At 42.9% G+C, this 13,763-nt stretch overlaps 1 protein-coding gene across 1 annotated transcript in view; it reads left to right on the plus strand.

The window, feature by feature from the left end:
* The window catches only part of ssrp1a (structure specific recognition protein 1a), a 37,837-nt gene that overhangs the window by 13,496 nt on the left and 10,578 nt on the right, over positions 1-13,763 (plus strand). The window contains exons 4-7 of the mRNA XM_061787960.1: positions 6,626-6,731; positions 12,639-12,832; positions 12,913-13,013; positions 13,168-13,297. Of these exons, the coding sequence (XP_061643944.1) occupies positions 6,626-6,731; positions 12,639-12,832; positions 12,913-13,013; positions 13,168-13,297 (531 nt within the window). The remainder of the gene's footprint in view (positions 1-6,625; positions 6,732-12,638; positions 12,833-12,912; positions 13,014-13,167; positions 13,298-13,763) is intronic.

Genomic DNA, 13,763 nt, shown 5'->3' on the forward strand with positions numbered 1-13,763 from the left:
GCCTTACTTTTATTTAGTAAATTAGAAAACACAGTTGTGCTCATATGTTTGATTACCCAGGGAGAATTTGTAAGATGGGTACAATTCTTTCAAGAAAACATGAAGGACCAGGTGAAGCACATTTAATTTTATTTTAATGGGATTCAAATTAAACGGTCAAGCATTTCAGAAAAGCATTATCATTAAACAAAACAACCATAAAAAAATTAATGATGGTTGTTATTCAGTCATATTTGGGGGGGAAAAAAATAAAATTCACAAAATTTGCCAGGGTAGGTAAACCTATGAGCACAACTCTACATATATTCAGTCATACGTACCCTTGTCATATTGGAATGAAAGTGTAGGCTACACCTTTTTTATAACCACTAGGTGGCGGTGGCATATTAGAATGAAAGTGTACACCTTTCTCATAACCTCTAGGTGGCGATGGCATTTTGGAATGAACGTGTACAGCTTTTTCTTAACCACTAGATGGTGGCATACATTTATAAAATGTGAGAGTTTTTCTTCCCATTTGCCCCTATATCTATGTATAATGCGAACTATTGGCTTTTGACAATTTTTTTTTGGGGGGGGGGGGGGGAATTGCGCATTATACACCAGAAATTACGGTACTTAAACCGAGAACAATATTCAGCAACAGTAGGTATGAGGAAAAACTGACCCATTTACTATTAACCAATGGGTTACAAAGAGTAACTTTAAAAAAAACAATTATATTATAAAAATTATATTGGCAAATCCTGAAAAATAACTTCAATATAGCCAAAAAATAAAAATAAAAGCTGTATTTAAATTACTACATAACCATTGCTTAACTTAAACTTATGCATATTCTACATTTGAATAGATTAAATTTTGAAAACCATAAAAAAAATCTCAATAAATACAAATTATACTTTTAAAGTGTAATATAACAATTAAGGTTCCATTCAGTTATTTTTTTATCATCAGTATATGGTGGGAATATCATTTGCTTTCTCCACATGTGGCAATACACTTTTGAACTTATTGATGCAATTGGGGTTTAATTTTATTGACAATCGCTGTCCCTGCTGTGCATGTCTTGGCCTCTGATGGGCTGTGTGATGCACGCAATGAGATACACACTTGCAATAACAAAGTAGAATTCAAGATCGAATATTGTTGTTATAACTTGTTTTTCACAGAGTTTGAAGAATATATGCCACAGAGTATTGTTATATTGTGTGTTTATATGTGCTTATACAGCATTTGTGTAACTTCCATCCATTTTCTTTACCGCTTATCCTCACTAAGGTTGCGGGCTGCTGGAGCCTATCCCAGCTATCTTTGGGCGGGAGGCGGGGTACCCCCTGAACCGGTCCCCAGCCTATCGCAGGGCACACAAAAACAAACAACCATTCGCACCCACAGTCACACCTACGGGCAATTTAGAAACTTCAATCAACCTACCATGCATGTTTTTGGGATGTGGGAGGAAACCGGAGTGCCCGGAGAAAACCCACCCAGACACGGGGAGAACATAAAAACTCCACACAGGCGGGGCCAGGATTTGAACCCTGTTCCCCAGAACTGTGAGGCAGATGTGCCAACCAGTCGTCCACCTTGCCGGGTGCATTTGTGTACCAATTTTCATTACCGTATTTTCACGACCATAAGGCGGCACTTAAAAGTCTTAAATTTTCTCCAAAATGGACGGGGCGACTTATAATGCGGCGCGCCTTATGTGTGCACCGAGTTCCAAAATCTGTAAATGTTGTTGTGTGACTTTATTGAGCGCTCCGCTTGACTGACTGGGAGCATTTCCTGCCAACACGCTGCTTATATAGAGGAAGGCGGACATGACTGAGGCCAGCATGCGGACGTAAAAGGGGGCAGGGTGTGCGTGACAGAGGACGCTAAAGACACACCCCCAGTAGGTATATAGCGCCGGTATGTGCATTGTGCAAAACATCGGTTTGGCTAAGGACCCCCAAAAATGGCACCTACGAAGAGACACGCTTACGAAGCAGTTTAAACTGCAAGCTGTCAGTTACGCAGAGGAACATGGGAATCGAGTAGCCGTGAGAAAATTCAAGATCAACGAATCCATGGTTCGCAAGTGGAGGAAGCAGGAAAACGAGCTTCGCCAATTCAACAAGACGAAGCGGAGTTTCCACGGAAACAAGGCGAGGTGGCCCGAGTTGGAAGACCAACTCGAGCAATGGATTAATGAGCAAAGAACAGCCGGGACAAGCGTCTCTACAGTCACCATTCGACTGAGGGCAATAACGCTTGCAGAAGAAATGAAAATCGAACATTTTCAAGGAGGTCCGTCTTGGTGCTTTCGTTTTATGAAATGGCGGCATCTACCCATCCGGGCAAGGACTACTGTGGCGTAGCAACTTCCGGCGGATTACAAGGAAAAGCTGGCCATCTTCCGCTCCTACTGCAGTAAAAAGATTGCCGACAAACACATCCAGCCCAACCACATCACCAACATGGACGAGGTGCCGCTCACTTTCGACATCCCGGTGAACCACACTGTAGAGAAGAAGGGGACCACCACGGTAGCGATACGCACAACTGGGCACAAGGAGTTGGCTTTTACTGTTGAGCTTGGTTGCCATTGTAATGGACAGAAACTGCCATCTATGGTAATTTTTAAGAAGAAGACAGTGCCTAAATAGAGATTTCCAGCCGAAGTCGTCGTTAAGGCCAATCAAAAGGGCTGGATGGACGAAGAGAAAATGAGCAATGAAAGGTTGCAAGGTTGAAGAGTACTTTTTCATAACGTCTAGGTGGCAGTGGCATATTTTAGAATGAAAGTCTACACCTTTCTCATCACTTCAAGATGGCGATGGCAAATTGGAATGAAAGTATACAGCTTTTTCATAACCTCTAGATGGCGGCATACATTTATAAAGTGTGATTTTTTTTTTTATTATTATTTTTTTATTTCCCCCTATACCAGGGGTGGGCAAACGTTTGCCACATTAACTTTTAAAATTTGACAGGCGGGCCAAGCCAGGACCAGATGATTACATATACAAAAAATAAACAAAACATAAAAAGGCATTGTGGTGTTAATACTTAGATTTACTTTTAATGGGAACAGTATTGTTTTGTTAATCACCTTTTTTGCCAATGCATCAAAGTCTGGTGTTAATTTTGTTGTGGCAATTCTCAGAACACATCTGAGGTGTTCATCACTCAGCTGGAATCTCTAGAATGTTTTGTTGGTGTTCATCACACTAAAAGTTTGTTCACACACATGTAGCGCCAAACACCACCACCATCCTCTGTGCCATCTTCCGGATTTTTGGAAATGTATCTGTCTGAAGCATAAAACTTATCCAGTTTGAGTGTTGAACTTCTCTTTTAAGACAGTATCACACTGGAGATCAAGCAGTTCCATCTACAGCTCCCGTGGCGCTGTTTCAGGGTCTTGTGTGACTGAATCTTGGATGGCACTTTGTCAGATAAAGGTGTTTTGCTGTTATACATGAGAAATTGAGGTAGTTCAAATTTCAGTTCACCGTTCCAAAAATGAACTAGTTCAGTTCATATTTCAAAATTTTGAACTAATTGTTCAAAAAATGAACTAGTTCATAGTTCTTTTTTTCCTCAATATGGTGCTGAACTGCTATTTCCCTCAAAATACATTTCATTTTCTCATTGCCGTCACCCATTTAGTCCACACTAGTTTCCAGCTGCAGCTTTCACCCGAGCCAAAAACGAGGAAAAAGTTGTTGCTTGAAGTCTTTTTTATAAATGAGAAAATAAAACAAAAAGGGGACTTTTTTCCTTAATGCGCAAACAAAAACACTGTGTGACAGGAACGGGCAAAAACTGCATTTGTTGCAGCTCTAGCTGAGTATAACAACAAAATATTTAAACCATTAATTCGTTCATTCATTGTCTGTACCGCTTGTCCTCACGAGGATCACGGGTGTGCTGAAGCATATCCCAGCATTCTTCGGGCGAGAGGTACACCCTGAACTGGTCGCCAGCCAATTGCAGGGCACATATAAATAACCATTCGCACTCACATTCTACGGGCAATTTAGTCTTCAATCAAACATTTCTTATAATTAAAAAAAAAAAAAAATGATTCCATATAATAGTCTGATCGTACAGTGTTTTAACTAAAGCATTCTGATACAAATAATAAATATGAGCGTTCATCCAAAGAATTCAATACCAGATTGGTTGTGGCAAGGGTTAACAACGTCCACCACCGACGCCGTCAACCTGCAGGGCGCCGTTGGAAATTCAGCTACTGTGGGTCGAAGTCGCAGAAGAAGAGGAGGTGGAAAGCGTGTTCTTCGGCAAAAAGAGAAGAGGAAAGCACAGAGCCTGGAACTGAATGTGGGGACTTTGAATGTTGGGACTATGACAGGAAAATCTCGGGAGTTGGTTGACATGATGATTAGGAGAAAGGTTGATATATTGTGTGTCCAGGAAACCAGGTAGAAAGGCAGTAAGGCTAGAAGTTTAGGGGCAGGGTTTAAATTATTTTACCGTGGTGTAGATGGGAAGAGAAATGGAGATCAGAGAGGCAGGCAGGAGAGTACTTGGTAAATCTTCTGGCAGGAAAGGAGAGAAGGAGACTTGGTGGTGGAACCACACAGTACAGGAAATCATACAAGGAAAAAGGTTAGCTAAGAAGAAGTGGGACACTGAGAGGACCGAGGAGAGGCGAAAGGAATACATTGAGATGCGAAACAGGGCAAAGGTAGAGGTGGCAAAGGCCAAACAAGAGGCATATGATGACATGTATGCCAGGTTGGACACTAAAGAAGGAGAAAAAGATCTATACAGGCTGGCCAGACAGAGGGATAGAGATGGGAAGGATGTGCAGCAGGTTAGGGTGATTAAGGATAGAGATGGAAATATGTTGACTGGTGCCAGCAGTGTGTTACCCAGATGGAAAGAATACTTCGAGAAGTTGATGAATGAGGAAAATGAGAAAGAAGGGAGAGTAGAAGAGGCAAGTGTGGTGGACCAGGAAGTGGCAATGATTAGTGAGGGGGGAGTTAGAAAGGCATTACAGAGGATGAAAAATGGAAAGGCAGTTGGTCCTGATGACATTCCTGTGGAGGTATGGAAGCATCAAGGAGAGGTAGCTGTGGAGTTTTTGACCAGCTTGTTCAATAGAATTCTAGTGCGTGAGAAGATGCCTGAGGAATGGAGGAAAACTGTGCTTGTGCCCACACTGAATGTGTTGCCAAATATGGTGTTTTTACCCCGACATATGAAGGCTCATATATAGTGTGTTCAGCCATGTTTTGTCGCGGAGGTCCCTAACAAAACCTTGCACTCTTGAATGAAAATGAACTTTTTTTCGAAAACCATTCACAGACACCAGAATGATCAATAACGGTCATCACACAGAAATTAACTAACTTCAGTTCATGTTCCCACAAAATATAAACTACTTCATGAACCTTCGTTCATTGAACTCGTTCAGGTCGAACACTCACAAGGAGCATCAACAAAAATGTTTTGCTTTCATTCATCAACATACTGCTCCGTGTAAAGCATGATTGGTTTCCTAAATAAAAATAACCAGTGAATGAAAATGGTATCGCAAATGTGACCACAGCACATAGCAGCATCGATTAAGTCCTTAGATCTTTTAATCAACTGGTTTGGCTGAAAAAATAAAATAAGAATGCATTTTGCTGCATGTAGTATCAACAAATATCATAGAAATACTAGCGTATATAAAAGCAAAGTTTTATACATGAAAGTATTGTACTACACCTCTGGTAGACAGGATTTTCGTACAGGTCTTCATCTTGTTGGTGTCTTATTTATAATGACCAAGACATGTTTAGGCTGATTCAGGTTTGAATAAATGTAACGTAATGGTAACGCACTGCTAGACAATGCTAACTGGCATTACTGTTTAAATGTTGGTTGTTTGAACTGCAAAATTGAATCATTAGACATGCTGGCTACTCTGGACTGTTTTATTGTAAGACGTGTGTTTATTAGGACATTAAGCAACAACAACGGTGATGATGTGGTGCTGAACAGTCAGAGAAAACGGTCAACAATGAGCCAAACGTGAAACACTCGCCACTAAAACACATGGTCTCCTTTTAAACGTCTTGTTCGGTTTTAACAAACATACCGATAAGCCTCACACGCACATGCATATACACACTGATTATATGGGCTCTAATTAGCAGTAATAAGCACGCAGAAAGGCAGATATCCAGGTGTGTAAACTCTTTCCTACAGAGTCTCATTCTCTTCTTCCGTGCATGCCAGAATCACTTCCACATGTGTGTGAACAACGACGACAAGGCCTGTGTGTGTGTATTAAGAGGTGTGTGTTGTGTGGTTGTAAGCCAGCCTGGAATCTAAATAAACTCTGTCTGTCAGCGGCAGTCTTGAGAGGTGGAGGAGGAGGAGGAGGAGGAGGAGGAGGAGGAGGACAAAGCAGTGAGATGGATTATGTTCACCTCCTGTGGTCCTGGGAGGCCCAAATGACAGGCGTGGTTTTAACGGCATCAATTTAATTAGCCCCCCGAGCCCTCGTCCACTTTTTTTTCTAGTGGGTGAGGAAATGTTTTGCTAAGCTTTGACCCATGCATCACCACAAGGTTTTTAAAACTCTGAATTCTCCATGTTTGTCTTCCTGCATCAGGACTTTGAGAAGATCTCGGAGTTCTTCAAAGCAAACTACAGCGTGGAGCTGACAGAGAAGGACATGTGCGTGAAGGGGTGGAACTGGGGAACGGCCAAATTCTCTGGTAAAAACACATCACACCAATTAGTTGTTATAATACGGGTTTGTAATCATTTTAGGGCACAGAACACAGGTCACAGTTTGAATTGGATCACGTTCCATTTTTGTGTTTGTGACAGTACAGATTACAGATTACAACATGGGACCAAAACAGTATTTCCTTCAATTTTGCTTATGACATTTCACATTTAAGCCGGTGTGCCTGAAGGAGCATTATAGCTACTCATTGAGGAAGAGCCTTCTTCTAGAATAACATGGGTAAATGCAGATTCGGGTTTTTTTTTTCTTTTGTCTGTTTCTTTTCGACTTTATTGGTTGATTGTGGCACAACAAACCAATCCAGGGAAACTTTTCTTTTTCTGTTCAGAAAGAAATATCAGAAACTGGGACGTCACATTGTCATTTGAAAGATGAATTGCTCTGTTAGCCAATTTTCTGCATATTTCTTTTGCTCCTTTTTTGTATTGCCTCGCTCACGCTATCAACAGCGAGCGCTTACTCATTTTTGCCAGTCTACTAAAGAGCAAAAAAACAACAACAAAGATACAGTGCCTACCTTAGTTGCATTGCGTGCCGTGCCACACCGTCAATGACGGTTGAACAATGCACAGATTTTTCTGCTCATCTAGTGCTTCCTAACACTCTTTGGTGGTTTACCTTTTTATCTTGGATGCCATTTTGACATACTTGGATTACTTTTTTGGAAAATATGTGCGTATAGACAGAACTTCGGCCTTGCGAACGCCTCCGTGTAGAGCTATTTTGATGTAATTATGCCAATATTAACCGTTCGTTGTTTTAATTAAAGAGACTCTACAATTCAATAAATAACTTCTTCTTCTTTTCCTTTCGGCTTGTCCCGTTAGAGTTCGCCACAGCGTGTCCTTTAGATGAGCGCTCATATTTGTTTGGCAAAGTTTTAACCCGGATGCCCTTGGTGACGCAACCCTCTCCATTTATCGCATTTATCTGGGCTGGGCACAGGCCTACAATTTGCACTGGCTTGTGCCCCCCATAGGGCTGCATTACAAGTCAATAAATAACATATACTCTAAATAGTGTTTTTTAAAGAAAATAAAATGATTTCTGGACTTTATTATACGACTTTAATCAGAAACGCTATTAGATTTGTGATTGGATGATCAAGGATTTTAAGGCAGAACTTGCGCCTAGAACAGATTTCCGCCTTACGCCTTGGAGCAGACTAGTTTTCACCCTACAACCAAGCGTTATGCACAGTCAATGATTTTCATGCAGCGCGACTAGAAGCACACCATAAATCCTTCCGTTCGTCCATACAAGACCGTTTTCAAACCGAAAATTATACTTAACTAGAGGTAAGTTTTCTCCAAAAATTTACGTAACCTGAATTGTTCGTAAACAGTCATTTCTGACCAGAGATTTCACTGTATATGCTTGTGAGTAGGGTTGGGTGATATGACCTGAAATTCATCCATCCATTTTCAACACCGCTTATCCTGGTTAGGGTCGCGGGACGCTGGAGCCTATCCCAGCTGACTTCGGGCGAAAGGCGGACGACACCCTGAACTGGTCGCCAGTCAGTTGCAGGGCACATATAGACACGGACAACCATTCGCACTCACATTCACAACGTCACTGAGTGGGAACTGAACCCACGCTGCCTGCACCAAAGTCAGGCGAGTGTACCACTACACCATCAGTGACTTGACCTGAAATTCACGGTATAAATTGAATCCCTTAACTGTAACGGTATATATCACAATCAAAATCAGCTTTATTGGCCAAGTATGTTACAGGAGACACAAGGAATTTGTCTCTGGTATTTGGAGCCACCCTATAGTATGACAACAAACAGCCACTGACAAAATATACATTTAGGACATAATAAACATGAGTATGGAAATTAATTGAGCAATGAAAGTGTACCACCAGTGTGGTGATGCTGATATAGTGGAAATTGTGCAAAATGATGCAGTCCTCAAGCAATTTAAAGTGACCAATAGTGCAATGATCTGGTACAGTGATGATTGTGCAAATGGTGCAGAGAGTTCCCAAACACATAAGTGGGCAGTAGTCATCACCAACAGTATCCTAATAGTGCAGCGTGATAAAACTGACTGCACGAATAATGTAGAAGTGTCCCAACAGAGATGTGCAAAATTGGCAGAATGTTACAGTGAAATTGTAAGTCAACTGTTTGAGGTTGATGGCAAGAGGGAAGAAGCTTTTGGAAAGTGTGCTGGTTCTAGTTTGCATTGTTCTATAGTGCCTACCTGAGGGAAGGAGCTGAAATAGGTGGTGACCAGGATGTGGAGGGTTTTTTTGCATGCCCTTGTCTTAGTTCTGGCAGCGTGTAAGTCCTCAAGAGTGGCAAGGTGGGTACCTATACATTTTTCAACTCTCTGTTGCAGTCTGATTTCATTCGAACTGCTCTAAGTGCTACAGGACTCTGCATCTTTTTGCACAATTGTTGTTTGTTGTTGTTTTTTGTCAAGGTCTTTATGTCTCCAAAGTGTTCTGTAAATTGACTGTCTGTTGTACTAGAGCGGCTCCAACTACCGGAGACAAATTCCTTGTGTGTTTTGGACATACTTGGCAAATAAAGATGATTCTGATTGTGATTCTGATTCTGATTTTGTCCTCCTTTGTGGCAACACCAAACCAGACTGTGATGGATGCACACAGAACCGATTTAATGACTGCTGTGTAGAACTGCCTCAACAGCTCCTGTGGCAGGCCCTGCTTCCTTAGAAGTCGCAGGAAGTACATCCTCTGCTTGGTCTTTTTGAGGATGGCGTTGATGTTGGTTTCCCACTTCATTTCCCAGGAAATGAAGGGCTCGACAGTTGACACAGGGCCAGTAGGAGAGCGTGAGGGGAAGCTATGGCGTAGGATGTTTCTTGAAGTCCATGGTCATCTCTACCGTCTTGAGCGTGTTCAGTTTCAGGCTGTGTTGGCCGCACCGAAGCTCCAGCTGCTCCACTTCCTGTCGATACGCAGACTCGTCACTGTCTTTAATGAGGCCGATGACTGTGGTGTTGTCTGCAAACTTCAGGAGTTTTACAGCTGGGTGCGTTGAGGTGCAGTCGTTCGTGTAGAGGGAGAAGAGTAGCGAAGAGAGGGCTCATCCTTGGGGAGCCCTGGTGGTGATGGTGCGTGTGCATGAGGTAGTGTCCCCAGCCTCAACTGCTGTGTCCTGCCTGTCAGGAAGCTATAAATCCACTGGCAGATGGCAGGCAAGAAGCTGAGCTGGAGAAACTTGGAGGAGAAATCACTCATGAGTACGGTCACTGCGTAGTACGTCGTTCCTTGCGTAAACGAACCACTCGTAGTACTAGTACATTGTTCCTCAGCGGATCACGAACGAAGTTCAACTAACGAATCACTCTTCTTTTCTTCAGTACACCAGTTCACTTAAGTCTCTCCGCGCCTGCACGGTGCTTCCTGACGCTGGCTGCTAATTGGTCATTCGCCGAAGTGAGTGACAACGTAGGCGAATCGCAAATCACATGACCGTACGTTTAATGAAGTCCCACACCCGCCTACACGCTGGCTGCTCATTGGGCTAGTGATGGGCACGGCAGTTCTTTTGAGTGTACTGAATCATTTGAATCAGTTCATTGAAAAGATTCGTTCACCGAATCATTGTACTTTTTCACAAAATCCTTCAAGTGCTACCTCATTCAGTTAATGATCCATCCAGGTTCAAGTTCATTCAACACATTCGCCAAAGGATTATGCGTTGTTGTTGTCATGTATTGTAAACTAGGAAAGGCGGGGAGATTATTAAATAAATAAATAAATATCTTTGGCTAAATTATCACCTACCTATCTCTCTCTCAGCAAGCTGTCGAACACTCTGCTTTGGTTGTGAGTCGTGAACATATGTGGAGCGGGCTCAGCTACCGAACATCCTTCCGCGTCCCTTGACGTCCAGCTAGGCTCTCGCCAGCCGGTGTGACTTTTCTGCATCCCACCGCATTGGACAGCGTCGCTGACACCAGCACCCGCCACCCGGGATTTCTGCTCACTCACTTTACTGTTATTGTCATCTGATTATTGGAAAGCGTCTTTTGAGTGTCTTGAGAAACGCTATATAGGTTTAATGTATTATTATTATTATTATTATAAAATAAAAAGCTTTAATAATCGCATTAGAGACAGAGAGGGAATGATATGTATGTAAAAACATTTATTGTTAATTTACATTTATTTTAAATGTGTGCTTGTTTTCATGTGCTTGACCGACTCCAAAATTAGCCGATAGCTTAAAGCTGCGAGTGAAAGCTATCTGCGCGAGGACGTCAGGACTTGCGGTTAAAATCACTCATGAGTACGTTCACTGCGTAGTACATCGTTCCTTGCGCAAACGAATCACTCATCGCACTAGTACATCGCTCGTTAGCGGATCACAAACGAAGAAGTTCAACGAACAAACTACTCGTGTCTAATGGCTCGCGAACGATAAGTTCAACTAACGAACCACTCTCCAGTTCCTCAGTACACCAGTTCACTGAACGAATCGCTCAGTTCACTTAAGTCCCTCCCCTGAACGAATCACTCTTCAGTTCCTCAGTACACCAGTTCACTGAACGAATCACTCTTCAGGTCTTCAGTACACTAGTACAGCAGTTCACTGAACGAATCACTCAGTTCACTTCAGTCCCTCCGCTTTATGCACGTCGCTACCTGACTCTGGCTGCTCATTGGTCATTTGCCGAAGTGAGTGACAACGCTGGCGAATCTCAAATCACATGGCAGTACGTTTAATGAAGTCCCGCCCCCGCCTGCACGCTGGCTGCTCATTGGTCATTTGCCTAAGATTCAACTGTGTGACAGAACGCTTCAGCAGTTCCGTTTTTGCTCCCAGCCGACTCGCTCGCCTCACGGCAGCGGGTGGCGGCCAAGCTAAAAGCTAAATCATTTAATAAACTGATTCGGTTCAGTTCGTTCACTAAAACGATTTGTTCATCTGAAAGAAACGTTCGTGAACGAAACAACACTACATTGGTCATCCGCGTTCCAGTTCCGTTTCCACACCCTGCCGACTCGCTCGCCTCATGGCGGCGGCCAAGCTAAACGAACAAATCATTCCATAAACTGATTCAGTTGAGTTCGTTCACTAAAAAGATTAATTCTTCTGAACGAAACGTTCGGGAACGAAACAACACCAACTTGCAGTAACAAAGAAAATAGTCACGATCGAATATTGTCAATATATATATTGTTTTTCACCGAGTTTGAAGAATGTATGCCAGAGTATTGTTATATTGCCTGTTTGTATGTGCTTGTTTACCAATATTCATTAATTTGAGAGAGGGAGAAGTGCCGCAAGATGATGCTAATTTTTCGTTAGCTCGTCAATGGTGTTTTTTTTTCATTGTGTGCTAGTTAGTGTTGAGCTAGCGATTTTGGTGAACAAAAACGAAGAAAGACATGAAGTCGGCTGTATTTGAACATTCAATCTGTAATTATTTTGTTATGTGTGTTTAGTTTTACAGTGAATTTTAACTGGAGTATCAATAAACGACGTTCAGCAAGCAAGATTTCTTACTTCTTGCTACTATGTTTAGCAGCTTAGCAACCTGTTGTTGTGATCACGTGGGCTCTGAATGCTGTCCGGGCGCTCCTGGATAGAAGTGCCGGAACGGCGCATGGAATGGACTGCTTGTATAATGGTGGTAACACCATAGATTTTAGATCCCGAAGTCACTCGCTTCACACTGCGGCTGCAGTTGTTGTTTGGTCGAGTGCAGCTTCCGTCCATAAGATGACAATCACGTGCATAGTGCTCCCCACTGGCCAGGAGGTGTATTGATTCAGAGGATTTGATGAATTAATATAGAAAAAAAAATTGTAATGGATTGATGAATTGATATTTTTACTCACCCCTATTATCACCTGTTTACCACTTTTTCTTCCACTGCAGGTCCGCTGTTATTGTTTGATGTGAATGAGACGACAGCCTTCGAGGTCCCCCTATCGAACGTGTCACAGTGCGCCACGGGCAAGAATGAAGTCACCTTGGAGTTCCACCAGAACGACGACGCTGAGGTCTCACTCATGGAGGTCCGCTTCTATGTCCCACCTGGACAGGCAGACGAGCGCCAAGACCCTGTGGAGGTGTGAGGGCATTTTCTTTGCCGCCTCCACGGTAAAGCGGTTTGGCGACTCCACTGAATCTCGAGGTTTCCTCTCTTCAGGCCTTCGCCCAGAACGTGTTATCCAAGGCAGATGTGATCCAGGCCACGGGAGATGCTGTGTGTATTTTCAAAGAGCTGCAGTGTCTTACGCCCAGAGGGAGGTAAAGTATCATCGAAAGGAGGGATGGGCAAAGTATGGCCCGCTCTCTTCTTTAAGCTACAAATGACTTGACTCTCATCTGTCCAAAATCAAATATGGCCCTTGACACCCCTGATCCTACTCCTCAACTCTGTTGAACATGTTCTATCTGTCAGATACGACATCCGCATCTACCCAACCTTCCTTCACCTCCATGGTAAGACGTTTGACTACAAGATTCCCTACACCACTGTCCTCCGTCTATTCCTGCTGCCACACAAGGACCAGAGGCAGATGTTCTTTGTGGTAAGTGGGCATTTTTGTTTCAACTTTACTTTCAACCTAATTCAGCTCTCACTGTAATATTTTAATCAGGTGGAGGTGAGTTACATTACATCGTTGTCTACCTAATACAGTGTTCCCTCGCCGCTTCACGTTTTGCGGCTTCAGTGCTTCGCAGGTTTTTCCAAAATATTCATTAACAAAATACAGCCATATCAGCAGCCATATTATGGAAAGACGTGTTGTTTCATGTTGATGCGTGCGAGAGAAGGTTTCCCTGCATGCCAAACAAAGAGATGAGTTGACTCAGAGGCTTTGTACATGCCTGTACTGTACGGGCACTCATACAAGGCGGGTGATTGGTTCCCAGCGCGACATCGACCAATGAGAGCACGAGTGGATGAAATCCTACTTCGCGGTTTTTCGCCTTTCACGGGGGGTTATGGTCCCCATTAACCGTGAAAAATGAGGGAACACTGTATTTCTATCA

The sequence above is a fragment of the Phyllopteryx taeniolatus genome, chromosome 10 (assembly GCF_024500385.1).
Source record: "Phyllopteryx taeniolatus isolate TA_2022b chromosome 10, UOR_Ptae_1.2, whole genome shotgun sequence".
In the NCBI taxonomy this organism is placed as follows: Eukaryota; Metazoa; Chordata; class Actinopteri; order Syngnathiformes; family Syngnathidae; genus Phyllopteryx; species Phyllopteryx taeniolatus.